Raw genomic sequence first — 27,826 nt, 5'->3', positions numbered from 1 at the left:
GTAGGTCCCAGCTTTGGTTGCATTCTCTGGATCCAAATCCAGGTCCTCATGCTTTCATGGCAAATGCCTTAGCCACGGAGACATCTTGCCAACCCAACATCAGATAATTTTAGATGAATAAAGCTACTTGGCAGGTGTAATTAACCTTATAAATTAAAGAAGTATGTTGGAAAACTGTCAATACCAATAATATTCAGTCATGATCTAATGGCAGTCCTTTGGAAATGCAGCCAAACAAATTGAACTATAGCCCAAATATATTCACAAGGAGTTGGAGCGATAAATATTTCATAGTTCTAAAAGATTTGTTGATATACTTACAGGAATTAAAAAAACACCAGATGTCTTACCATAATAAAATTCTCCTTGTTGATACATCATTGGAATCTGAACTTCACTTTCATCATCTTTAGTGAAGGAAAAAGTTCTGGTGTTTTCAGGTCTAAACTGTGACTTCCAGCTCCCTTTGAAATATACAGCATTGATGAGGGCCAGATGAGTGACAGCATCAAAATCCCTTGGAGACACCAAATCTTTCAGCAGATCTATTTAGGCAAAGTAGGTAAAAATTCACATTAAATTAAAAAGTCAAAAGGCTAACAAAAGAATTATCAATATCTGATAATTGGTATCTGATAACCCTCTGATAGATTGGTCCCTAAAGATGTAAGATGAGTATGTAATAGAAATACAAGTACCTTACCTCTAAAGGAAGGTACACACACATACATCATTAGCAACCAACGGTAGCACAAACAAGGGTATGCCTAGGAGCATCCTGACACAAAGGCTACCCACCCATATCCTAAGACATCTTGGCCTTCACCAATGCCTTGGTGCAATGACACATGTAAAACTGTGAACACAGGCAAAGCACTCTGATGTCTTAAAGTTTAATTTTTAAATATTTGTTCATTTTTTATTTTATATGTATGGGTGTTTGCCTTCATGTGTGCCTGTGTATCACAAGTGTGACTGGTGCCACCAGAAGTGAGAAGAAGGTATCATATCCCCTGGAATTAGAATTAAAGATGGTTGTGAAAAACTATGGCAGTACTGGGAACTGAACTCAGGTCCTCTGAAAGAGCATCAAGTGCTCTTAACTGCTGAGCCAATTCCCCACCCATCAAATTTTATTCTTAAACAAGGCAGAGAAAATAACTGGCAGATGAGGAGTCAATATTTGAATCGTGACCACAAGTTAATAAAGGTGAGAGAACATATATATCCCAAAGTAAGATGGTTAAAATTGAGCTAAGTAGAGGAAAAAAGAACATACTGTTTGTATAATTCTCCACCCACTTATTGATATAGTTGGCCACAGCTACATTTTGACTGAAGTCCACGTGATTGACTTCTGCATTAAAGTACTTTTTCATCATTTTCAAGAATTCATCATTGACATGAAATCCATTTTGCACAAAGAGGGAATTGGCAACTTTCATCACATATTGGCCTTTTTCAGCAGAGACCATATTAGAAAAATCTCTCAGGAAAGAAAATTCTTCATCTGCAAGATAACAATGACAAGTTTATCAGTGGGACAGACATGGTGAAAGATCACTACAACACAGTGAAGGACATCAGTAGAACAGTAACTAGTGGAAAGCAGCAGGTTTGCCTCTCATCGTGACATGGCAAGAATAGTATAGTGCTCTTTCTGGATGCCCAAATTAACTTGGTCCAGTTCACCAACTGGTCCTTTTTGCTCTCTTTTTTATTAGTTGTGCATAGTCAGAGATCATGCCCAGGACCCTGCACATGGCTAGGGAGGCTGATGTGTAGTTACAGAGATACTGCTTTGCCTTGCATCATTACTTTGATGACACTTACAAAAAAGAAACAAATTTAAATTGTTTCTTTTCAAAGTACATGATTTAGTTGCATTCACTTGCTCCTTTTTATTTTTTGGGGTTATGAAAGAAAATTTACTATAATTATCTAAGAGATATTCCTTTAAATTTTATTTTCATCAAACCATTTAAATATTACAAGTAGAAAATCCATTATTTTCCTTTTCAACTTTCTTATGAATTTGTTTATTGCACACTAGAGAGAATCATTAAGACAGAAATCACACTCTATTTCAAAATTACTTTTCGTAATACATAAAATTTTTATAATAAAAAGCATTTCAAAAAAAAACTTAGATATTTATTTTCTTAAATTTATTTTTCTTATTAGTTACATTTTGTTAACTCTGTATCCCAGCTGTATCCTGCTCCCTCATTCCTTCCCCAACCCCACCCTCCCTCCCTAGTCTCCTCCCTGCCCCTCTCCAAGTCCACTGATAGGGGAGGACCTCCTCCCCTTTCAAACTTAGATATCTTTTAAACAATGAGAATGACATTGATTGTAAAAAAAAATGTAATATTCTTTAAGAATCGTGATTTCTTTTTTTTATAAGTCATCACAGTTACCTTTTCATTTATTTGTATGATAATTTACACAAGAAATTCAGAATCAATTTTTTGTTTTCTTCAGTATGCAGGTTTATTTAAATAATGCTTTTGAGAAGATACCCTTTCCTAGTTTATTCAGCTATTGCTGGAGACAGAAATAAACACTTTTATTCTAACCCTTCTAACCATTTTCTTAAAGTAAGATAATTTCTTCCCCCTAGTACATATGCATATAAGGCAATATGGTTGAATTCAAAGTTAAACGCAAAGAACTGTAAGAAATAAAACTCAAGAACTCACCATTTTTCAGGCCATCATATCCCATTGAATGGCGGATTTCTTTCAGTGTAGATCCTTGAGCCCCAAGCTCCATCACTCCCATTGCCAGGGCAATGCTCAGTGGAGAAAAGAGAATATTTTCATCTTCCCCATTGGCTCGAAGATGGTTATACATATTCACTGACCATTCAGCTATGGTTTCATCTGGGAAAGTTGTCCCTGTCACCACACTTTGCATGACCAGCAAAGAGAACAGTCCAAGGTAAGCCATGATGGAACAGTTTTAAGCCTGGAAAACAATAATTTATATATTAACTATTGTCTTTGACGCATATATTAAAGGAAGAAAACAGAATTAGTATTTGACAGAGTTATAAGATGAATTTTTTTATAAGCTGAAATTTTAAAAACAATTCAAAATTAATTATTTGTTTTTTTTAAAGGCTCATTACAGGTTTAAGGATATGTTTTTCTCCTTCTCCCCCAGCCCTGTGTGTGTGTGTGTGTGTGTGTGTGTGTACTTGGAACTAAAGGCATACATGCTAGGTACATGCTCTAAATCTTTGTTAAACCACTGTCCTAGTTTTCTTTCTGTTGCTGTGATAAACACTGACCAAAATCAATTTGAGGAGGAAATAGTCTATTTGCCTTTCAGGTATCTTTCTTTAGTTTCTTCTTTTATTTTTTTTTCTTAATTAATTTGTTTGTTCATTTTACATTTTACATCGCAATCACAACCCTACTCCAGCCTCTACTCCCAGTCCCAGCCTCCCTCCCATGTCCCCCATACCCATCCCTGGATACCAACCCACTCTGCACATCAATTTGCATCAGAACTAAGTGCCTCCTCTTTCACTGAGGCAAGAAAAGGCTGCTCTACTAAGGAAATGGGATCTAGAGGGAAGCAACAGAGTGCAAGTCAGAAACAGCCCCCACTCCAAATTTTAGGGACCCCACTTGAGGACCAAGCGGCCCACCAGTTTCATATGTGTAGGGGCCTAGGACCAGTCTATGCTTGTTCTTTGGTTGGTGGCTCAGTCTCTACAAGCCCCCACGGGCCCAGGTTGGTTGGCTTGAAGCTGGGGAGTAGGGCCTGAAGTCATCACCTCACGTGGCCAGGCAGGACTTCCAGGGGAGGCAGGGGGACATCAACTGACCCACAAAACCGTTGACCCAAAATTTGTCCTGCCTACAAGAAGCATAGGGATAAGGATGAAGTAGAGATTGAGGGAACGGCCAACCAATGACTGACCCCACAGGAGAGAGCCAACTCCTGACACTCTTAAAGATGCTCTGCTATGGCTGCAGACAGGAGCCTAGCATAACTGTCTTCTGAGAGGCTTCATCCAGCAGCTGATAGAAACAGATGTCCAGACCCACAACCAAACATTTGGCAGAGCTCAGGGAGTCTTGTGGAAGAGTAGGGGGAAAGATTGAAAGAGCTGGAGGGCTCAAGGACACCAAAAAAAGACCTACAGAGTAAACTAACCTGGGCCCATGGGGCTCACAGAGACTGAACCAAAAAGCACACATGAATTAGACATAGGCCGCCTACACATATGTAGCATAATGTGACCTTGGTCATCGTGTGGGTCCCCTAGCAATTGGTTCCCCTAGCTGTTTTTGACTCTTTGTCTGCCTTTGGATCCCTTTCCCCTAGCTTGGCTGCCTTGTCTGGCCTCAGTGTGAGAAGATGGGCTTAGTCCTGCTTGGCCTTAATATGTCCAGGTGGGTTGGTGCCCATGGGGAGCCTCCCAGGGGAGTGGGGAGGGGAGAGTAAGGGTGGGACTGGGAGGAGAGGATTAAGGGCATGCAATCAGGATGTAAAGTGATTAAATAAATTAATGAAGAAGAAAAAAAAGAATAGTTCTCTGTAAGATCCATCTGTAGGTCATTTTTTTATTAGTAATTGATGGGGAGGGTCCAGTCTATGGTGGATTGTGCTCTCTGGGATGGTAGATGGTTCCAGAAGAAAGTGAGCTGAAAAGGCTATGATGAGCCTTCAGGTTTCTGCCCCATTTGATTTCTTATCCTGATTTCTTTCAATTATGAGCAGTGATATGAAAGCCTAAGCCAAATAAACCCTCTCCAACACAAATTGCTTTGGTCATGGTTTTTAATCACAGCGATAGTGACCCTGAGACAGACACTGGTACAAAGATAGTGGGGTATTGTTGTGCAGACCTGACCATATTGCTTGGGGGAGGATTGTGGAACGTTTTTGGAACTTTGTGCAAGAAAACCATTGAGTACCCAAAGCTTGGTGAGATGTTCTATGGAAGCTTGGAAGAAAATGAATGCTTTAAGCAGGACTTAAGGGGCCAAACTAGTAGGATTAAGGAAGGCAGGCTGGTGGTGATTTAATTGTGAGGGCCCAATATTTCATCATTGTAACCTCCAGGAGGTTACAGTTAAAAGATTGTCTTGAGTCTCAGAAGAGACTTTGGACTTTCAAACATTGTTGAAATTGATTGAGACTATGGGGATTTTTTAAATTAAATTTTTATATTTTAATTAGAGTTTATTCATTTTGTATCCCAGAAATAGCCTCCTCTCTCATTCTCTTCCCATCCCAGCCTCACTCCCCCATCTCCTCCCATACTTCTCTCCAAGTCCACTGATAGGGGAGGTCCCCTCCCCTTCCATCTGACCCTAACTTATCAGGACTGGCTGCATTGTGCTCCTCTGTGGCCTGATAAGGCTGCTTCCTTCTCAGGGGGAGGTGATCAGAGCCTGCCACTGAGTTCATGTCAGAGACATTCCCTGTTCTCCTAACTAGGGAACCCATGTGGATACTGAGCTGCCATAGGCTACATCTGAGCAGGAGTTCTAGGTAATATCCATGAATGGTCCTTGGTTGGAGTATCAGAAAAGATCCCTGTGTCCAGATTTTGGACATTTGCTTAACCATGTTCATAGCAGCTTTATTTGTAATAGCCAGAACCTGGAAACAACCCAGATGTCCCTCAGCTAAGGAATGGATACAGAAATTGTGGTACATTTACAGAATGGAATACTACAATTAAAAACAAGGAAAACATGAAAATTTCCAGCAAATGGTGGGATCTAGAAAAGATCATCCTGAGTGAGGTATCCCAGAATCAGAAAGACACATGGTAAATACTCACTTATAAGTGAATATTAGACATATAATATAGGATAAACATACTAAAATCTGTATACCTAAAGAAGCTGAGCAAGAAGGAGGACCTTGGGTAGAAGGATCAATCCCCATTCAGAAAGATAAACTGGATGGACACTGGAGGAAGGAGAGAACAGGAAGCAGGATGGGAGCCTACCACAGAGGGCCTCTGAAAGACTGTACCCAGCAGTGTATCAAAGCAGATGCTGAGACTCATAACTAAACTTTGAGCAAAGTGCTGCGGATCTTAGGAAAGAAGGGGGAGATAGTAAGACCTGGAGAGGACAGGAGCTCCATGAGGAGAGCAACGGAACCATGGGGACTTTTGAAGTTGGGCTGAATACATTTTTACATTATGATATGGCTACAAGCCTGAGGTCCAAGATCAAATGCGGTGATCTGAATGAGAATGTCCCCCACAGATTCTTATATTTGAATGGTTGGTCACTAGGTTGGTCACTAGGGAGCCACCATTTGTTTGAAAGGATTACAAGGATTAGGAAGTGTGGCTTTGTTGGATGAAGTGTGTGTCACTGGGGGTTGGGCTTGAGGTTTCAAAAATCACAGGCCCAGTTAGTCTCTCTCTCTCTCTCTCTCTCTCTCTCTCTGTCTCTGTCTCTCTGTCTCTGTCTCTCTGTATCTTTCTGTCTCTCTCTCTCTCTCTCTTTCTCTCTCAATTCTACTATATAGCTCAACAAGATTTGAACATAATAGCTGTTCTTGCTCCAAGTTCCAAAATCCTCCCACAATCCACATCTGTTATAGCAATACCCCCACTATCCCGACACCAATTTCTTGCTTGGGTTACGATTACGTAATGAAACACCATGACTTGAGGAGGAAAGAGCTTATTTGGCTTATGCTTTCATATTGTTCTTCATTATTGAAAGAAATTAGGACAGAAACTCAGAAGGGGCAGGAACCTGGAGGCACGGCCTGATGCAGAGGTCATGGAGGAGTGCATCTAACTGGTTGCTCAGACTCTAGGACCACCAGCCAAGGAATAGTGCCACACACAATGAGCCTGGCATCAACAATCAGTTAAGAAAATGTCCTGCAGCTAGATCTTACGGAGGCCTTTCTCAGTTGAGGTTTCCTACTTTCAGAGGATTCTAGCTCATGTCCATTTGACATAAAATTAGCCAGAATGGGGAGTAGGAGGAAAGCTCAGTCAGTGCTTGTCCCAAAAGTGTGAGGACCTGATTTTAAGTTTTGGAACCCACCTACAACAGCTTCTGGTGTGTTTCCTTTTACCCCTTGCTTGTGAGTCCATCTCTGTTCAATGCTGCTGTCACTGCTATCATCACTGACATGTTTCTTTGGATTTTCCAGTGTTTGGAGTGGCTCTTAAGGAATCCTCTAGGCCTTCTGCACTAAATTATGACTGCTGGGACATTCAGCCCCTGAAGTGAGCAGCTACTCCTTTCTCAGCCTGTCCAGTGTCCAGACAGCCATCGTTGGACTATTGATACTGTGCTGGGTAAGCCAGTAATAAATTGTCTTTTAATATATATCCATATTTATATGTACATATACATATATATGTACACATACACACATATATCATATTCCATTGGCTCTGTTCCTTTAGAGACCCCTAGCAACAAAGCTCAACCTTATCCAAATAATATTTCTGCCTATTGCATGCCAGGTTTTTAGCGTTCTCCCAGAATCTGATCTTCACACTGAGAAAAGATCTGGTTCTCTCTCTCTCTCTTTCTCTTCCTTTCTCTGATAACCTCTGATAAGTCATTGTATTCATCTGGAAGTCAAAACTATTTATTCAAACCATTAAGTAACTTATTTGTTCGTGATCATTTTTGAACCCATCATTAAAGCACCACACAGAGTAATATTGAACGAACACATTTGGAAAATTGCATTTTAATTAGTTTATAGTCTCAATTAATCATATAGCAGTATACCCAGGGATCTGACTGAAGGAGAATGCGCTTCCAACAGGCTTTCACCCAGACAAACCTAAAGGCTTTTTGTTGTGATTGTGGTTTCTAAACACACTTTGGTCACTTTCTATAAGTCCTTCACATGTTTGTATACATGTGTTCTTTTTGTCTGAAGAGTCCCAAGGTCCTCTGCACAAGCCTCATCTCCCCGCTTTTGTGATAGGCTTAAGAATTTCTGGCTCTTGGAGGAAGACAGACTCACTAGGGTCTCTCCCAACCTATGTTTTAAATGGTATGGCTACCGGGAGGTAATGGGCTGCACAAGATGTGCACTGAGATTCAGGCGGTGCTGAAGCAGAGGCAGGTGGCAAGAATCCAGCACTGAGGATCTGCAGCTGCTGGTCATTCTTGCTTCCTTGGATTCCCGAGAGAACATACCTCCTTCTGAATTCACATAGAAAATTAGCAGGCTCTCCTCTAAAAAGAACTGAAGAACTATCTACTATATAATTCATTGGGTGTAATAATCCCTGGTGGATGATAAATTCAAGTCAGATTCAAAAGTCCATCCTGGTTTTACTTTTTATATTATTTTACTAACTTACTTATTTTTGTGTATTTGTATGTGGTAGGGGGTATATAAAAATGCCAAAGAGAACAAGTTGAGGAGGTTGGTTCTTTCCTTCCTTTATGTTCTGGACATAGAACTGAGGTCATCAGGCTTCAAAGTAAGTACCTTAATCTGATGAGCCGTCTCATGAGCCCTCAGTGACCATTTTCTTAGTCAGTACACTCAATAGTCTGGTGTGCAATCTTAACCTCTCTCCTGTGAGGGCCTGAATTTGGGCCTCATGACTTTCATTTAAGACTAAGTACTATTGTAAGAAGGAACCAAACTGAAGCTATTTTGAGTAAAACTTGCATTTTAAATAGGGGTCAAATAAAGTTTAAGTTCCCAAGACATCCCTGGGTAACTGACAACCTGCTTGGCAAATTGAGACATGAATGCCAGGCAAGTTGCCCCACAACAGCTGAATAACCCAACGAATGGGAACAGGATAAGTGTGCTACAGAGACATGCTCCTGAGAAAGTCTCCTATCTCTAAATCCTGATTGGTGGGAAAATGTAACTGTAACTTGGCACAGATATTTGTGGTTTTCAAGCTTAACAGCTCTGTAACATTCTGGCTCAGGGAGGGGTGGGGGTGGTAGTTCAGCTTCCAAGTCTGTTCTTCCCTCAGGATTGATCAATTGCAGCTTGAGTACAACAAAATTTTGTTATTTGAATTTTTGTGACCTGGTGTTTGAGTTGTGTTGGATCTAGGCGGGACCTCGTAACACTATAGGGTTGGGGGGATAGATGGGTAGTTAAGAGTACTTGCTGTTCTTTCCTCAGACCCAAGGTCATATCAAGGACCTCATGATTGCTCATAACTCCAGGTCCAGGAGATCTGACAGCCCATTCTGTCCTCTGCAGGCACTGGCACACATGGCATCTATCTACACACAACTGCGTACAGTAAAAATAAAAGTTAAATCTCTAAGAAAAGGTGTGGTGAGGAGGCTCTGTGGGAAAAGGTACATGCCACCAAATCTGAAGGCCTAAGCTCTATTTATGGTACCTACAGGGCAGAGAGAGCTGACTCATGAAGCTTGTTCTCTGACCACCCTAAGCACATGAACTACCTCCAAAAATAAATAAGTGTAATCATTTAAAAAAAAATTTTAAAGTCTATGTAGAATGAAAATAAGATTTACCTGTCAGTAAATAATGCAGACCTTAAAAACAAACAAACAAATAAACAGCAAAAAAAAACCTACTGTGCTTAGCACAGTGTCAAATTTCAAGGTAACAAAAATATATTTTATTCATATGAAACAAAACACCATATTATGAATACAGTCCAAAAAACCAATACTAAGTTTAGTAAAATGTATTCATTGCATTTTAATTTATAAATGAGCATCTCATGAGATAATAACACCTTGCTTAAAGTCTGTAGCTGCCCTATAAGTAGTGCTCCCAATTTTTTTTTTCCAGTGGGAAATCTATTTTATTTCACTTGAGCCAGAGTCCTACAAACTTCTTTGACTGTGATTTTCTGTGACTGATTCCTGTGGAGATTGCATAAAGTGGGCTCTTTTTTGTTGTTGTTCTTTTTTTACAATTTATTCATTATATATCCCGATTGAAGCCCCCTCCCTCAAATCCTCCCACTCCCACTCTCTCTCCCTTTTCCCCTCTAGCTCCTTCCCCTAGTCCACTGAAAGGGGGAGTTCTTCTCCTCTGCCATCTTTCCATAGCTTATCAAGTCTGCCTCTGTTATGAACTCAATTGCCTGCTCTTTGATCACTTACCCCTGGTGATGTGACCTTACCAGGTCACAGAGGAAGAGGATCAAGGCAGTCCTGATGAAGCTGGGTTCCAAAGCAAATGTGAAACTGGACTGACTGCAGTATCTAGAATTCTAGACTGAAAGTTGGCCATCCATTCATATGTTGATTGAAAACGCAACCCCCAACAAAATTATATTTAATAGGAGAACTCTGAGAAATAAGACATACATGAGACTTTGAACCAGAGCCACAATTGGAGGATGAACAAGTATCCTCATAATAAGAGGAACCAGCATAGACACACTCTCATCTCCCCTCTCCCCCTCACCCTCTATCTCCTTTTCTCTCCCTCTCTGAGCAAAAAGGAGAGACTGGTAGTACTCCTGTTTTATAAGTGAAAGTAATACAGTCTGAGAGATCATAAACTTTCCCATTATCAAAAGAGTTCTAGACTCAGAACTGGGGCTCGAGTCATCCTTACATAGCCTGGACAATTAAGGTAATATGCTTCCAGGTTTTGAAGAGACTAGAAGATACAAGTTTTAGAGAAAAGTATTTAGTGTATACTGAATGACTGTAGCAAGTCAGATGCATTCTCTCAGCATCAGATGTGGTGTCCACATCTTCGAATGAAAATGCTAACCCTATGGTACAAAATTATTAAAGAAATAAGTAACACATTTTTGTATGAGGTACTCATTTTAACATACAAGTTACAGTAACAGGGGTATTACTAGGAGAAAAAGTTTCCAACTGTTAAAAAACAGGTTGTAAAACTAAAAATTTATGATTTCCCCTGGCCTAGATAATATAATATCTTTGTACATTCATTCAAACAAGAGAATAGAGGTTTATGAAGATATAAAAACATTTAAATACAGGCTCTTGTCCTTAGTGACCTCACACATCATGATGTGTGAATATACACTCAAATACATGGTTTAACCTTTTAGAGAAAATCAATCCTCTTAAGGTTAGGACAAAGTCAACTGACCCATCAGAAAAAGGTGTCACACTGATGGGAGCAAATGATGTTCCTTGTGCATGATAATCGGAAACCTCAGGTGAAGATGCAGAGAGTTCAGATAAAGAATGTGTTTGGCAGCCTGCATTTCACAAGTCTCCCTGTCTTCAGTAAACCATTGTCAAAACTATTAATATATCTTTCAGTAACTGGAGGACTCCAGTAATAAGCACCAGGCGTGTTTACAGGAGAGGTTTCTGGCAAGACCATGAACAGCCAGCTATGGACAGCAAATTATACTAGCAAATTAGAGGCCTGTGGCTGGGGATGGTGACGGCAGGTCAGACCATGAAACATTTTTCAAAAATACAGAAAGGACTGAATTTTAGAAGCTTAGATACCCAGCTGTAAAAGGGAGCTTTCCATTCATAGGCTTTGCCAGTTTACAGGCTCAAGTGTCCTTTGCTGTCCTGTTAGGTATTTCTGATGCTATCTACCTCACTCTTGGGTATTGAACTTTTGGCTGGGGTAGGATTTCATTTCACTAACATACTTAGAAAGTGTGTGTGTTCCCCATGTCTCGTTGGACCTTGCTTTCTTCTCTTGGATGCACATCTCCTATCATTCCTCAACATGCTGGGCCCTCACGATTAATCATAACTAACATATTCTCAAAGATGTTCAAGCCCACTTTCCCATGTGCATTGCTAAGTGTTCCTGTGGGTTTTTAAACTGTTTTACTTGCATGAGCACTTTGGCTGCCATCTGGCTCAAACAAGGCCCCTCACTCTGTCAAGGATTTTTTCTTATAATATCAGTATCTGGTTCTAGTATAACTGTTTCCCTCATATTCGGTAGGTTTTCAACATTTCCATATCGGATCCCATGCATCTCTTACTATATTTCCTTGAAGGCTACATGCAGTTATTGTTTTTTGGTCCATGCTCAGAACTAAACCAATGATTCCATTATTCTCTGTTTACTATCCTCTTCAATCTAATACACTGGTAGCCTCCAGACAACTGTCTTGCCATATCATTTCTTTGTTTTCACAAAACCTTAGAAGCCCTCTCATTCCTGTAGAACAAGGCTCCAAATCTTTAGTCTTGTATATAATCCTTTGCACTGTGACCTTGTATGATTTTCTACATCCTGCCCTCCTTCATGCACCCTGCTACTGTTGCCAGACTCCTAGCATAAACCCCAGAAGTCCCTCTCTTCTTGCTGGCTTGCTCAGCTCCCTCTGGAACCTCCTTACCACAGTTCCCCATGTTACAATTTTAACCATGACTTGGCCTCCCTGCTCCTACACTCTTATGAACACCCTCTTGGTTTTTCAGTTAGAGTTTCAGCAATGTCCTCTGCTCTGATCCATTAAAAGCGATTCCATATACATAGCATCTCTTTTAGGATTCTGAGATCACCAATGAAGGGTATTCTTCTTCTTCATGTACACCAGGCTAATGACAATAAGCATTGAGTACATTATACAAACGGAAGCGACAAATCAATGTTTACTGAACTCTAGGGTAGAATACATGATGTCACACAGTGTGGTGTCAGAAGGAACAATCTGAACACTAAGGGTTAATTAATTCTGGACACAACCATAGTAGCTCATTTTCGTTTTTTATTTGGTTGGGTAAAATGTTTCCTCATTGGATGTGAGGCCACCTGTCCATCCTGATGAAGTGGTACTGTCACCAGTGCTGGTATAATGTGACACTGGCCACTGGAAGCGAAAAAGATGGCTAGAGGTCCTTTCTCCAGGAAAAAAAAAAAAAAAACAGGTAGAAATAACTAAAAATAAATAACCAACAGAAAGAGGAAAGAGAGGAGAGGAGAAAGAAGACATTTCAGTTTCTTAAACTGGATGTCTTTGTGTTCATGAAGTAGCACATCTTTTTATTTGCTCTAAGTTTTAAAATCTTTATTATGAGCATTTGGAAAAGTGTTTGAAAATGTTCCATTTTTGATTAATATTCACTCTCTTGATAAAACTTGAGATGAGCTGAGATCTCCAGGTCTTTACTTTGCATTACTAAGAGAAAGGCCTGCATCAGATCAGCAGTAATGATACAGGAAAATTTATCGAATAATTGATCCAAGACAGAAAAATATCACTACTTATAAAAAAAAAAATCCTCCACCTTAGAAGTCCTGTATTTCAGCATTTTTTTCAATTTGTAACATGCTGGGTCTCTCTGCTCCTCTCCAGTTTCAATGTTTCTGAAACAGGAATAAATTTCTAATTCAAAGAAACCAGCTAGTCCCCAGGCAAGGAGGCAAGTTGTGGCCTGGTTTGTCTTTCAGGCTATGTTGGGGCTCAGAAAACACACCCACAAGGGAGGCCCTCTGTGTGCTGATTATCTAAAGATCTTTAGAGATTAACAGTTGCTAGAATCAGCTTTAGTTTGAAGCCTCTTATTTACCTAAATTCAGACTACCAAAGAACATGGCATGATTTCTAACCTTCCCTGCAATTTCCTAAAGACTGCAGGAAAGGAGATCGAAGAATAGAACCATATTTGAACGGACATTGTTATGAGATATTGTTTATCTCTTAGGCTCTTTCTGCTTCTAAAGGGAAAGGTAATTTCTTGTCTTTTATTACTACTCCAAATTGCCTGTTCCACCCTCCAGCCCACTACCTGCCGTGAGGAGGGTATTGAAGCTTCCGCCATCTTGCCCTTCTCTGAGATCCTATGTTGTAAAGCTCCCAAGCTATGCACATCAAATGTAGTTGTGGATTTTCCCCTTTAAATTCTCCACTGTTTCTTTCATCAAACTGAATTGTTAAATCTGAAGAGAGAAAGTCTGAACTCTCCTACAAGGCAACAATTTGGCTCTTTCCTTTCTTTTATCCAAACCAAGCCACTCAGCACTTCTTTCCATGTGTTCTTAACTTGCAGTTTTCAGCATTATAAATGCTTGTGTTCCCCTCTCCCCCGTGGGATTAAATCAAGCAAAAAGGAAAGCTCTTTCAGGCTTATCTCAAAAAAGTTGAGCTTGGGAAAATGCCTGATAAATCACAAGGGCAGAACTGAGGATAGAGTAAGTTGTAAAGATTCAATTTATCAGAATAAACTATGAAGGAAATGGGCCAAAATGCTGACAAAGTATCTTGAACGAAGAACTATATATTGTTTAAAACATACATTTATATTTTCAGTTTACATGATTCTGTAAGTTTGGGAATCTTTGTTCTGAATAGCTTTGCAGCCTTTTAAATTTTACCAGACTGACAGTGATGCAAATATTCTTGTTCACAAAAATGCACGTCACAGATACATAATGGAAGGCAGCTGATAGCTGCCCTGTGGACAAGACCAGATTTGGATCCATTAAGTAATGGTATTCCAATGAACTGTCCACTGGTGCTGAAGAATTCAGCCAATATTCTATACATATTATTATGCACATTATAATATTATTAAGTAACAGTAATATTAATACTAAGAAATTAATATTATATATATATTATTCTACTTTATGAATTCTCCAAGGAATGAATTGGTCATCCTTTATTAGCTCTCTCATAATAATCTAAATAAACTAACATATCTTTAGTTAATAATTGTATAAATTAATATATAACCTTTAATTGATTAAAAATCCTAGAAAGAATAGTTTCTCCATGGTATAATCCAAGAATCTGAGTGGGGGAAAAGTAAAATAAATATCTTTTAAAATTTTACTAAATATTCTTTAGTTACTGATTGCATGAATACTATTTCCATCATGCCTCACAATGATTTGGGTAGCACTCTGCACCTGGGAATTATTGATCACGTAGCAACTAGCACTAGCTTAGCTTACTGGATATTTTGCTTCCAACCAGGAGGAATCTTGGTTCTTGACTCCATCACTTAAGGACTAACATGTCTAGTTTTATGAACATTGAATGCTAGATGGGAAGTATATGAAGGCAGAGCTGCCCAGACTTTCTGACTTCCTCTGGCATATGCTTACAATCTTTTCTGAATTGCACATTATCAACACAAAGCCTGTTGGGACAAGAGTGAATTTGGACTTAGAAAACTCCCTTTCTTTGGCAGTATTTTCAAGGGGATTTAGATTCCCGGGAACTTTCTTGGGTTATGATATTACTGGTCCTGTAGGAGATAAGGTCTCTCACCCCCTCAAGACTATTTAATAATTATAATAACTTTCTGGAAAATTGTTTTTTCTCTCAAGCAGCTATTGATTGAATAAATATCTAGTTGATCCCTTTCTCTCTTTGTAAGAAATCTCAAAAATTAAGAGTTAAAATACGTAGTGGCTTTTGTTTTGTTTTGTTTTGTTTTGTTTTGTTTTAATCTAGAGTAATACTATCAAAATGCATGTGTCTCAGTTAGGGTTTCCATTGCTGTGAAGAGTCACCACAACCACGGCAACTCTTATAAAGGAAAACATTTAATTAGGGCTGGCTTACAATTTCAGAAGTTTAGCCAATTATCATCATGGTGGGAAGCACAACAGCATGCAGGCAGGCACAGTACTGAGAGTTGTACATCTTTTATTTATTTATTTATTTATTTATTTATTTATTTATTTATTTATTTATCTATCTATCTATCTATCTATTTATTTATTTATCTATCTATTATTTATTATTTATTTATCTATCTATCTATTTATTTATCTATCTATTATTTATTATTTATTTATCTATCTATCTAATTTATTTATTTATTACCTGTGACAGGGTTTCTCTGTGTAGCCTTGACTGTCCCTGACTCAGTTTGTAGACCAGGCTGGCCTCAAACTCACAGAGATCCGCTTGCCTCTACCTCTCTGAGTGCTGGGATTACAGGCACCTTCATGGAAAGCCAGTAAGGAGGAAACCAGATGTGTTCACAGTGGATATACCTGGGATATACCTGGAGCATTTAAGACCTCAAAGGCCCACCTCCACAGTGCCATACTTCCTCCTACAAGACCATACCCACTCTAACAAGGCCACATCTCCTAATAGTGCCACTCCTTATGGCCAGGCATTCAAATTCATAAATCTATGGGGGCCAAACCTATTCAAACCACCACGACATGTGACCCTTGTTAACAATGATAATGAAGACTTTATTCAAGAGAATGTACTGCAGTGGGTGTTTTGAAGAAGTTTAGAGAGACTGGCATGATTATAAACAAACAGAACAAATGGATATTTACTAAATGTGTGTGTGTGTGTGTGTGTGTTTGTGGGTGTTTGTAAAAAGCTGAGATAGATGAGAAGAAAATTACTAAGAGAAACACCAGAAAAAGAAAGTAATTTCCCTAAACTGATTTGACAGGATTCTTGTAAAAGACAAACCAGATTATAAAACATTGAAGACAGCAAATGAGAAATTTGGTCAGATACCAAGAGCAGTGGATAATTGCAAAGCTGACTCAGCAAGATTCCTACCAAAACTAGAGTTTTAATCAGACCCAGGAGAGGGTCCAAGGCATACTTGAGAAAATGGTTCTGAGAAATTTTACTGATTTTGGTCAAGCAGTGAGGCTTATGTTGATATAATTTTTATTAAATTTATGAGAATTTCATACATGTGTATAATGTTATTTGATTATAATCATCCTTATTATACTGTAACTCTTCTTAGATCCATCTACACTCCCTATCCTCTTCTGAACTTGACATCATAAAAAAAAACCCAAAACAATAAAACACTGAGTTAAGTTTGTGTTACCCATATACTCATGGGTGTGGGGCTATCTACCTACCAAGGCCACAGTTAAAAGAAAAAAGACTCTCCCCTAGCCCTGCAAAAGCTCCGCAAAAATCACATTTCAGTGGCTCCTCAGCTAGGGATTGGGGGCTCATGAGCTCCTTCCAATGCTCTGCTAAAATATTGACTGCCTTGATCTTGTGTAGGCAACCACAGCTGCCAAGAGCTCATAAGTTCAGCACCTTTGTCACATTCAGAAGAAACTTATCCCCTGATCTGTAGTTCTTACAATCTTTCTGCGCACTTTCCGTTGATGTTCTCTGAAACTTGGGTGGGGTTATGTATAGCTACCCCATTTGTAACTGAATATTTGGCAGACATTTATTCTAGCAGAGAGATTTTTATTCGGTACTGTTACTATTTTCTAAAAGGACAGATTTATTATCTACATATGCTTGTCCAATTATGTAATCACTAGGAACTTGTAATTAGGAGGTATTGTGTAATGTGGTTAGTGTAACTAAAAATTCTATTTTAATTTTTTTTTAAATTTAAGCAGCTTAAGTACACCATGTTTTTAGCAGTCACCCCATGAAGCTAGCAGTATGAAAAGATCAACTTTTCATAACATTGATAATTTTTTTCAAATTTCTTTATTGCTTTATTAATTACAGTTTATTCACTTTGTATCCCAGCTGTAGCCCCCTTCCTTGTCCCCTCCCAGTCCCACCTTCCTTCCCTCTTCTCCCCTTCCATCTGATCCTAATCATCAGAACTGATAGCATTGGTTCTTAATCAAATATCCCATAACAGAAGCATTTAAAGAAATTGAGAAAAAAATAGTATCTAGAACCCAACCACACATGCTTCTACGCCTAAGATTCTTTGACTTAAAACAAACTCCATTTCTGTAGAAATGTCAAACAATAAGGAGACTCCATTTTAAATCTGAAAGCATTTTAGTTGCAGCTGGTGAATACTGGGGGATATCAGTACCTACACAATCCCAGGTAAGCTGTCAAGTCCCCAGGCATTCTGAAAATGTGATTGCGTGTCCACATAATGACAACAAATTGTTCTTTCTAGAACAACTTGGAAAAAATTATACTTGTCAATGAGTGATTTCGTGTGTGTGTGTGTGTGTGAGAGAGAGAGAGAGAGAGAGAGAGAGAGAGAGAGAGAGAGTATGTACCAAAATAAGAAACACAAAACATGGAGACAAGATTCAGTGAGATGCTTTAGAAAGATGGACTAAACACTAATCCTCAATCAAAATTACATGTTCCCCAAGTTGACTGCAGAGCTAGGCCACTCATGAATGGTCTCAACTTCCCCATTAATGCTTTATGAAATCTCTATAGTTTCTTCCACAGACACTGGCCTTGGTTTGTTTTAAAACTGGATGTTCATGCTAGAAACATGTCCGGCCCATCATTCTGTACGGATGAAGCCGTCATTTATATTAACAAATACCCTGAGAATGAAAATTATTTCCTGAGCTAAAGGAACACTCACCCGTGGATGCTAGAGCTCAGATTTTATTCAGCACATCCTTTCACTCAGGAAGTACTTGCCCAGTTCACATCAGGTCCTATTCAAGTTGCAAGGGACATAGAAGGAAACAGCATCACATAAGTGAGCTGTCATGGAGCCTTTTCCTCAGTGTAATAGGTCTATATTGCTCACGTTAATAGTCAGCTTTTCAAACCAAGCTTTTAAAAATTAGGGTCTTCTGATTTGTTCGTTATAAAAATGTTGCTTATATGATAAAGTTTTTCTCTATCTATCTCTGTCTCTCTCAGAAAAAAAAAAATCTAAAAATACCCAGAGGTAAGATTACTTCTACTCATTCTGCTGAGGAAGGAATTGTACCTTTGACTCATGTTTCAGACATCCACATGTTAAAGTGATACATGAGTATGTTCTAATCGGCTTGGGAAATGAAGACAAAACTTCAGAGAAACATTAATAATATAAAGTGAAAATGGAAAGTCTTACAGAAATATCCGTAACATTCAAGGTCAGTTTTAGAACTGTCTTGATGACATAACTACAGAGATGCAAATACCCCGTTGTAATGTAACAATATCCCACCAGATGAGAGCTGTGGATGGGACTACAGGCACACTGCAAAGAGTCTGGTGAAATTGTACTTGACTGGATTTAGGGAGGGTTTCCTTTCTCTTCTTGGGTTCTCTGCCCCTCACCCCCTGTGCTCATAGCTTCAGTTATTATGTTCTGCCTGCTTCTTTTTTTAATTTAATTTAATTTTATTTTTAATTACATTTTATTTACTTTGTGTGTCCCCTTTAGTTCTCTCCCTCCTTCCCTTCCAATCCTTCCCTTCCTCCTCTCTCTCCACGCATGCCCCTCCCCATGTCCACTGGTAGGGGAGGGTTTCTTTTTCTTTCTTCTGATCCTAGTCTGTTAGGTCTCATCAGGAGTGGCTGCATTGTCTTCCTCTGTGGCCTGGTAAGGCTGCTCCCCCTTCAGGGGGAGGTGATCAAAGAGCAGGCCAGTTAGTTCATGTCAGAAGCAGTCTCTGTTCCCATTACTATGGAACCCACTTGGACACTAAACTGCCACTTTAGCTATACCCAAAGCCATTTGTTAGAAATCTCATGAGATGATTTGAGGACAATGTATAGAGGCAAATCCCTATGTTTACTTCAGTCTAGTCTTAGACCACACAGTGCCATTTTCTTGTCTGGCTAACAAGCATAGCATTTTCAAGAGTCTTTCAGTGAGACAGTTTGGCTAATGAGATTCAGACAACAAGCAAATAGGAAGAACTTTTAAATTAACTTCAAATTTGAGGCCATAATTTTCATATGTCAAAAACATCAAATCTCAAGAATGTCATATGCTTCAACCTGCTACACACTGACCATTTATTGTATGCCAACATGAAGACAAGCCAGTTAATATGCTATTTTTCTATCTTATGTAAGACCATCAAGTTGTCATTTTTTTTTAATGCATTCCAACTTAGAAATCTGGGCTAAACTCTTCATCATCAGTTCCTCTAAGAACTCTACTCTCTGTCAGTTGCACAGGAGGTGTGGGTGACAGAAATAACTCTCACTGACGCAGAAGGTCAACCTTAGTAGAGTGCTTCTTGGTATTTTGGTTTTCTTTTATTTTTTCAGGTTATTTATTTGTAAGTTTTCTTTATAAATGTTTTCATTTATTTTTTTGAGATAATACTATAATTACATTATTTCTCTCTGTGTTTTCCTCCCTCCAAACCTTTTCTTACATGGACACCCCCAGCTCACTTTCAAATTCATGACCTCTTTTTTCATTAATTGGTGTTATGTACACATATGTGTGTGACAGATAGATAGATAGATAGATAGATAGATAGATAGATAGATATGCATGAACATTCTGAGTACTCATGGCTCACAGTGGTTTTACTATGGGGAAATGATGTTGTACACATTACCTTTCAACATTCCTTTTCGGGACAAGAGATTATGACAAGAGTCAATTAAGAATCCAAAAATAATTTTATTGCTTTATTATAAAACTCCCTGACATTTTCTAGCATCGTATGAATGCTACTTGACTACATCTGCCTTTTAACCGCTTCTGAATCTGTTACAGAAACCTTAGTTTCTTCCTCTTGCTCACTGACTTGAATGATGGAAAGGACAGTTTATTACTTCAAGTACTGAGTGTGGCTCACCAAGTGAACATAAGCCGATATGAAAAGGTTCCATGGAAGGATTCTGGTTTCATTTCACTCTCATATGCAGAGCAGCGTTTGTAATACACTAACAGCTTTAAGGAAGATTGTAGAAAGATGTGTCAGGGAAGTCAGCCAATGTGAAAGTTTCTTACGAACAGGAAAAAAACCTGGGATTTATTGTATTTCTTCCCATGGTTCTCAATATAGCACTTTTTTATTTTAAGATATCGGGAGAGAAATTGATTTAATTATTTCCTTCTGAATTGAGTCCAAGTTTAACAGTCCCCAATGACAGGAAATTGTCCCTTAGTAAGCTCCTCTTATAACAGTTTAAAGCTTTTCCCATCATTGGGAGAAGAATGGGGGAAGGGCAGCAGTTTCTGCCTTAAGTCCCCAGCATCTGCCTTCTCCTGTATACTTAAGGCACATCATCACTTTCGCGCTAATTTAGTCACTGGACGATCTCAGTAAGAGCCATAGTGAAATGCAGACATGAAAGAAAGAGAAAGGAGAGAGGGAGCTAAAGAGGGAGAGAGGGAGAGAAAAAATTGACAGCACAGAGAATGGGCATCGTGTTGCCATCAGCATCATACATTTGTAAGACAAGTAAGAAAACGAAAAGAGTTACGGCTCGATAGAGAAAAGTGTAACACAGGCATTGCTAACAGGGGGTACATTCTTTTGCATACTGTCGCATTTATCACTGCTTATAGACTCTTTTTGGGTACTTGGGACCTTGACTACCTATAGAGGCATAACTAGGAATGTGAAAATTTCAAATCACAGAAAAAAATATGCTGATAAAATAAATCCCTTGATTTTTTATCCATCTTCCCAAAAACCAGTTGACCCATTGAAGTTTTCTGGAATAGTAATAATATGATGGACAGGCACTGAGGAATAATTACAAATACACAGTATAAGTTGAACTCAAGTGTTGAGGTGCCTCCAGATGCATTACTTTTTCTAGGGTTTGCATGCCTATCTTTCATCTTTGTGCTTCCAAATACATACAAAAGCTGCACCCACTGTCTTTGGTAATATGACCTTTTTCACAATTTTTTTTCTTTCTATCCATGAGTATGGATGATATTTCTATCTTCTAGGGTTTCTTTTTTTTCAATCTTTTTCTTCATCACTAATTTTCAACAAAACCCTATATAAAAAGGTGAAGGGACAATATTGTGTAGATTAAGAAATTGAAACCCAGTAAGTTTAGGGGACCTAAATATTTGTTGGAAGTTTTCATATCCCTTGCTGTTTCACTGTGTCCCCATTGTATGAAATTTAAGGTCAGTGTACACTTCTGTTCATTCAATGCATGAATTACCTATGCAAGCTTGACTCTGACAAATCTCCCTCACTCCGACACACACATAGCCCTGTGTGGTGGGTCATCTTGCTTTCTGATGAAGTACCTGTCTTGTTTGGATAAGCTCTCGCTAGTTTTAACAAATTGGTCTTATCCATGTCAAATAAAATGATGATAATCATTAAACGTACAATATATTAATTCAAATGTTAACATCCATCTATTTGTCACAATAATTGTATTTTTAACTAAACATGTGATCAGGGTAAAACATCCAGGGAGTAATAAAATTCAAACTTATGAGAAGTCAGATTAAGACAGGATTTAATGTAGCCCATGGTAGTCTCAAACTAGGTATGCAGCTAAAAATAACCTTGAACCCTGGGTTTTCTATTCTCCTTTAAGCTTCTGGGTCTACAAGCTTATACCATCATTCCCAGTTTCATGTGGTTCTGGAGCTCAAACTTAGGGCACCTGGCATGTTAAGTGAATACCAAATGAACAGCTCTCAATTGTCATAAAGGCAAAGATTTTCTTTCCCAAACTCTTTGCTCCTATCAGTTGCTTTCCCTCAGTAGAACCAATCAACATTCTCTTATACATGATAATACAGTGTATGAATTATCATTCTTTTTATAATAAGTAAGATAATAATAATGTAACAAATGTTCAGTGTATTTTTATCTAACAATATGCATTGGAGACTATTTAGTATGATTTCACAAAGATTGTCTTCCTTTTTTTATATTGGCTTCTAGGATCTCACTGATATGGATGTGTGTCATTTATTTAATTAGTCTCCTACCAATGGGAACCTAGATTGTGCAATCTTTTATTGTTACAAATAATGCTGCAATGAGTAATTTCAGGAAATACATCAATTCACAGGTATGCAATTATCTCTGCAGGATGCTTTCCTAGAAGTTAAATTACTAGGTCAAAAGACACAAGTACTTGTAATTTTCATAAATACTGCCAAATTGCCTCCACAGAGGTGATGTCATTATAAGCTGTAGGAAACACTCAAAGTAAATAAAGAAGATTTATACAAAAGAAAAGGAGAAATGCTGCTAAAGAATAGAGAGAAAACAGAGTATTCAATGCCCTGAAAGGTGTTCTTGCCTACATAATGAGAGTTGATCTTATTAAGCATCATTGGGGTGTAAAAAAAAGGAAAATATACAGAACAAGTGATCCAGTTCCAGCAAACAGCAGGCAGGAATAACCGGTTGGGAAAGAGAGAAAAGTGATTTTTAAAAGATCTGAGAGATATCAACAAAGCTCACTGTTCAGACTTAGTTTGGAATCATTTTGAAACAAATTCTAAAAGCCATTAGTGGTGATTATGAGAGAGATGAAGATTAGGAAACTGATATTGCACTTAGAGATCAGAATATTCAACACTGTGAAGATGTCAGTTCCCCTATAGTTTGATATAGTTAATATAATTTCAATAAAATTGCAACAAATTGTGGAAGTTCATTCTGAAATTCATTAAAAAACCATTAAAATGTAAGCGTAAGAAGAAAATTCTAAAAAAAATTTATTAGAAAAAAACACCAGAAAATTATAATAATTAACACACAACTTAATATATGACAGGAATCAGTATGTAAAATTAGTGGGTTGAGATACGTTAGTTAGTGATAACTGATATTTAGATAACAGGGATTCTGGCTGTGGATGTGGCTAAGTTGGCAGAGCATTTGCTTAGCATGGAAGATGTCCTAGGTTTGTGCCTCCAACACCACATAAAATTGGACATGGCTACATATACTGTCATCCCAATAGTTGTAAAATAGAGTATAGAAGACCAAGTGTTCAGAATTATCCTTATCTACATGGCTGGTTTGAGACTAGCCTAAGCTATATTAACACCCTTTTCAAAAACAAACAACAACAACAAAAAACCAAACAAACTAAAAACGACCCCCAAAGAGGTAATAGGATGAGTATATATGAAAACGTTTAAGGTAATGCATGCTTTGTATCACAATCAAAATAAAATCTAGATAGATCAGATTTTAACAGCAAATAAATATTCTAGGGAGATGTCACAGGAATGTTTTAAAAGACGGATGGTAACTGTTTCATTTATCAATATATTTGCTTATATATTCTTATTTACACATGCATATGTTGCAGTGGACATTTTGGTTTCCTTAAAAACTCAGTTATATTATGTGAATATGTTTTTATTTTCATCCCAAATGTAGTACATGGAACTGTCTAGTTTAACCACAGCTGATAACAGCCTCCAGCAGCCTGGAGAGGGGCGTGGTTCTTGCCAGATGGAGTTAGTGAAATTCTGAGGACTCTGGGAGAGTATAAATAGCAGAGCCAAGAGAAAAGAAGGGGCTTCAAGGAGACAGATGGAGGAGGAAGAAGGCTGCTTGCTCGTCCTGTTGAGTTTGCCATTTGCTGTTGTTGGACAGCTAGATATCCTGACAACTGAGATTCGTATTTTCCCAAAAACCCAATGACCCCAAGTGGTTGGAACTAAGTCTAAAGAGTTCTGTGTCCCCTTTCCCTTCTAACCTTCTTACTCCCTTACCTAGGGTTGGAAGGGAGGTAGATGCTTAAGGAACCCCAAATAAAGTAGAGTATAAAAACTAGAGTCTACAATGTTTATAAAACAGGTCTATTTTATATACATACATATGTACATTCAGTGTTGAAATAGAGGTCTAACAATGACAAAGATCCCAAAAGTATTATAGAAAAGATTACTAAATATGAGTGAGCTACAATAAAGACATATACATAGTTCAAAGCCCCAAATAAAAATTAAGGACAAAGTGGGAAAAAAAAACAAACAAAACAAAACAAAAACAGAAGAAACTGAGCCTAGAGAAATGGCTCAATGGTTCAGGCTCTTGAAGAGAACCTGAATTCAGATTCCAGAAGCCATATTGGGGGTTCAAATACCTCTGGCCTCCAAGGACAGCTGTATTCATGTATATATATACCCTCATATAGATATGCATGCATATCCTATTTAGGTTTGTGTTAACTTGACACAGCTGGAATTATCTGAGAAGCAAAACCTCAAATGAGAAAATGCCGCCATGAGATGGCCTGGAGGAACATCTGTAGGGCATTTTCTGGAGCAATGACTGATGTGAGATGGCCCAGTCCATTGGTAGCAATGCTGTCTTTGAGCAGGTAGTTTTGGGTGATATAAGGAGAAAGTCAGGAGAGCCAAGCCCGTTGGCAGTGTCTTTCCATGATCTCGGTTTCAATTCCTGCTTGTAGTTTCCTCACTTGAGTTTCTACTCTGACTTCCCTCAGCCATGAACTGTGACCCGGGAGTTCTAAGATGAAACACCTTTCTGCCACCATGTTGGTTTTGGTCATGATATTTGATCACAACAATAGAAACCTAGCTAAGACAATGGATACACATGATTAAAATTAATAAAGAGCATTTAAAAACTTGAAATATTGAAAAGAAGACAGAGGTGCTAGAACTCCTATAAATCAGGAAAAGCAACACAAATATAATAAATAAAATGTATTTATAATAAGAATGAATAGACAGTTTACCAAGGAATTACTATAAAAGCTTCTTAAGCTCATAAAACTATAATTTGTTTGTAATTAACAATGATAATTAATACCTCTAAGACTAAAAAATAAAAATACTCTGAAGTATCATTAATCATTTTAGCCATTTACTAGTTTGATAACCCTCAATATTAGAAAATAGATCAAAGATTAACTTGTGGGAAAAAAATGGGTAGAGGCAAAAGGCAGTTACTTCTTTTAAATTTAATTAAATTAATTAATTTATTTATTACAATTTATTCACTTTGTATCCACGCTGCAGCCCCCTTCCTCATCTCCTCCCAGTTCCACCCACCCTCCCTCTTCTCTCCCTATGCCCTTTCCTGATAGGGGAGGACCTCCTCCCCTTCTATCTGACCCTAGCTTATCAGGTCTCATCAAGGCTGGCTGCATTATCTTACTCTGTGGCCTGTAAAGCTTCACCCCACAGGCGTTGGTGATCAAAGAGCAGGCCACTGAGTTCTTCTGTACCCCTTACTAGGGAATCCACTTGGATATATACTCATATATAATCACAGTGGATATTAGCCATATAATATTAGAATAAACATACTAAAATCTATAGTCCTAAAGAAGCTAAACAACAAGAAAGACCTTAGGGAAAATGCTTAATCCTCATTCAGAAGGGCAAACAGGATAGACATCAGAAGTAGAAGAAGACAAGGAACAGGACAGGAGCCTTTTACAGAGGGCCTCTGAAAGATTCTACCCACCAGGGTATGGGAGAAGATACTGAGACTCATAGCCAAACTATGGGCAGAGTGCTGGAATCGTTATGGAAGAAGAAGGAGATAAAAAGACCTAGAGGGACAGGAAACAGGAACTCCACAAAGGAGAACCACAGAGCCAAAATACCTGGACCCATGGGGTCTTGCAGAGATCAAAACTCCAACCAAGGACCATGAATTGAGAGGACCTAGACCCTTGTTCAAAGGAAGCTATTTTTTAAAAGTTATAGTACACTCCTATACTCTCCAGTGCCAAGTGGAAGACTCTATCTGTTATACAAGAGCCAGATATCAGATGAGCTCTTTGATAGAAAATGCAACTAAAGAATCAAAATAAATAAATAAAATCTTTAAAAAGTTCTTTAAACAGTCAAAAGGCACTTCTAATTTAATTTTATGAAGTAAATTCTGAAAGCAGTCCTCAATTCCTACCACAGGATATATATATTATAGATAGATAGATAGATAGATAGATAGATAGATAGATAGATAGATAGATAAAATATTAATATACATGTCTATCTGTTCATATTTCCTATCATTGGCAGTTAAAACCAAAAATTAGAGGTGTGGCCTCTGAAGATAGGCACAGTATCTCTAGGAAGAAAACAAAAGATGTTAGTCTGCAACCAAAGAAAGCCCCACACGCTAGATAGAAAGTCTTAAAGTCTAGGTCATTTCCACAAGTATATCTCTCATGATGCTCATGCCATTACTGCCATGCCTAGTAGCAGGTGGTAATGACAGTGCCCTTGAGTCAATATTAAGAACCTTAACTTACGCTAGCCAGTATATTCTGGCAGGATGTACAAAATTTATGAGATGAACTCCGAGAAGGCTCTGAAATAAAGTACTAGATATTCAGTAGGACATCACAGTTGTCCTGAAAACTTAAAGATATGAAAATATAAGAAACTTCTGGGGTGTAGCTAGCTATTATACTTTTGTTATTTTTAAGGTATTAAAGTAATATTTACTATATTATCTGCTTTCATTAAAAGGCATATACCTAAACTGGGGAATATCAAACTTACTTTGTGACTACTAAGAAATACTTCTATGGGTTTATGACCTTACACAGAACTTGGCGTTAGGCCATATTTCAAAATTCTTTGACTTTGCTGTAATTACATTAGGGAGTGGAATTACATTCCTATTGGAATCTGCATGCCTTAATAATCATAATCGCAACCGTTTGGCACCATCTGTTGATTTCTGTCCTCTGTGGATGAGAGGTAGACTCCCCGGGGTCAGTTTTTTCTTTAGTTGTCGCTGGTTTTTGCTGTTCTTTACTTCTTAATCCTTTAAAATGGATGGCATTTTAAAAATGTGTAGTTTTTTCTCTCTCCAGTAAAGTTACAGGCAATAAAACAGATCCTCCAAGGGCTGGGTAGAGTTATTTTAAGATTTAAATCCACTGTGATCAGATAGTGAGTATGTGATCGCTATGGGTCATTAATATCATTAATGTGAGGCCATAGTGTTGGATTAAATGGCTTCTGGGAGAGCATAACTTACTCAGAATGACATGCTTTAAAATGTTTTTATAACCTATTATTAAAAAGGGAGACAGTAAAGCTATTTCTGTAGATCAGCATTTCTCAGTGGTCTGGCAATTTCTGTGTTGGGATTTCACTAGCAGCTGTTAAGATGCATTTTAGGGACCACACACTCACTGTCAGAAATTCTACACCTTGGACGACTCATTTTCCTATATTTGAAGGGATATTTCAACGGACTGATAAACAATGAGGCAAGTTTGGGAAGGAGAGCAAGTAGACTGTGCCTGGCTGGAAGAGCTTCCTGAGAAGACTGGTGAAGGGGATTG

General features: G+C 38.3%; 1 protein-coding gene across 2 annotated transcripts in view; it reads right to left on the bottom strand.

Moving 5' to 3' along the window:
- Positions 1–27,826, bottom strand: part of Serpini1 (serpin family I member 1) — a 90,071-nt gene that overhangs the window by 32,013 nt on the left and 30,232 nt on the right. For both annotated transcript variants that reach the window (XM_055596692.1, XM_055596691.1), the window contains exons 2-4: positions 2,703–2,970; positions 1,280–1,510; positions 351–545 (exon numbers count right to left, since the gene is read on the bottom strand). In XM_055596692.1, coding sequence (XP_055452667.1) covers positions 351–545; positions 1,280–1,510; positions 2,703–2,952 — 676 coding nt within the window. In that variant the 5' untranslated portion in view covers positions 2,953–2,970. The remainder of the gene's footprint in view (positions 1–350; positions 546–1,279; positions 1,511–2,702; positions 2,971–27,826) is intronic.

This window comes from Psammomys obesus, unplaced genomic scaffold (assembly GCF_907164565.1).
Source record: "Psammomys obesus unplaced genomic scaffold, mPsaObe1.curated_primary_1811, whole genome shotgun sequence".
Classification (NCBI taxonomy): Eukaryota; Metazoa; Chordata; class Mammalia; order Rodentia; family Muridae; genus Psammomys; species Psammomys obesus.
This window is presented reverse-complemented; position numbering and strand designations above follow the sequence as displayed.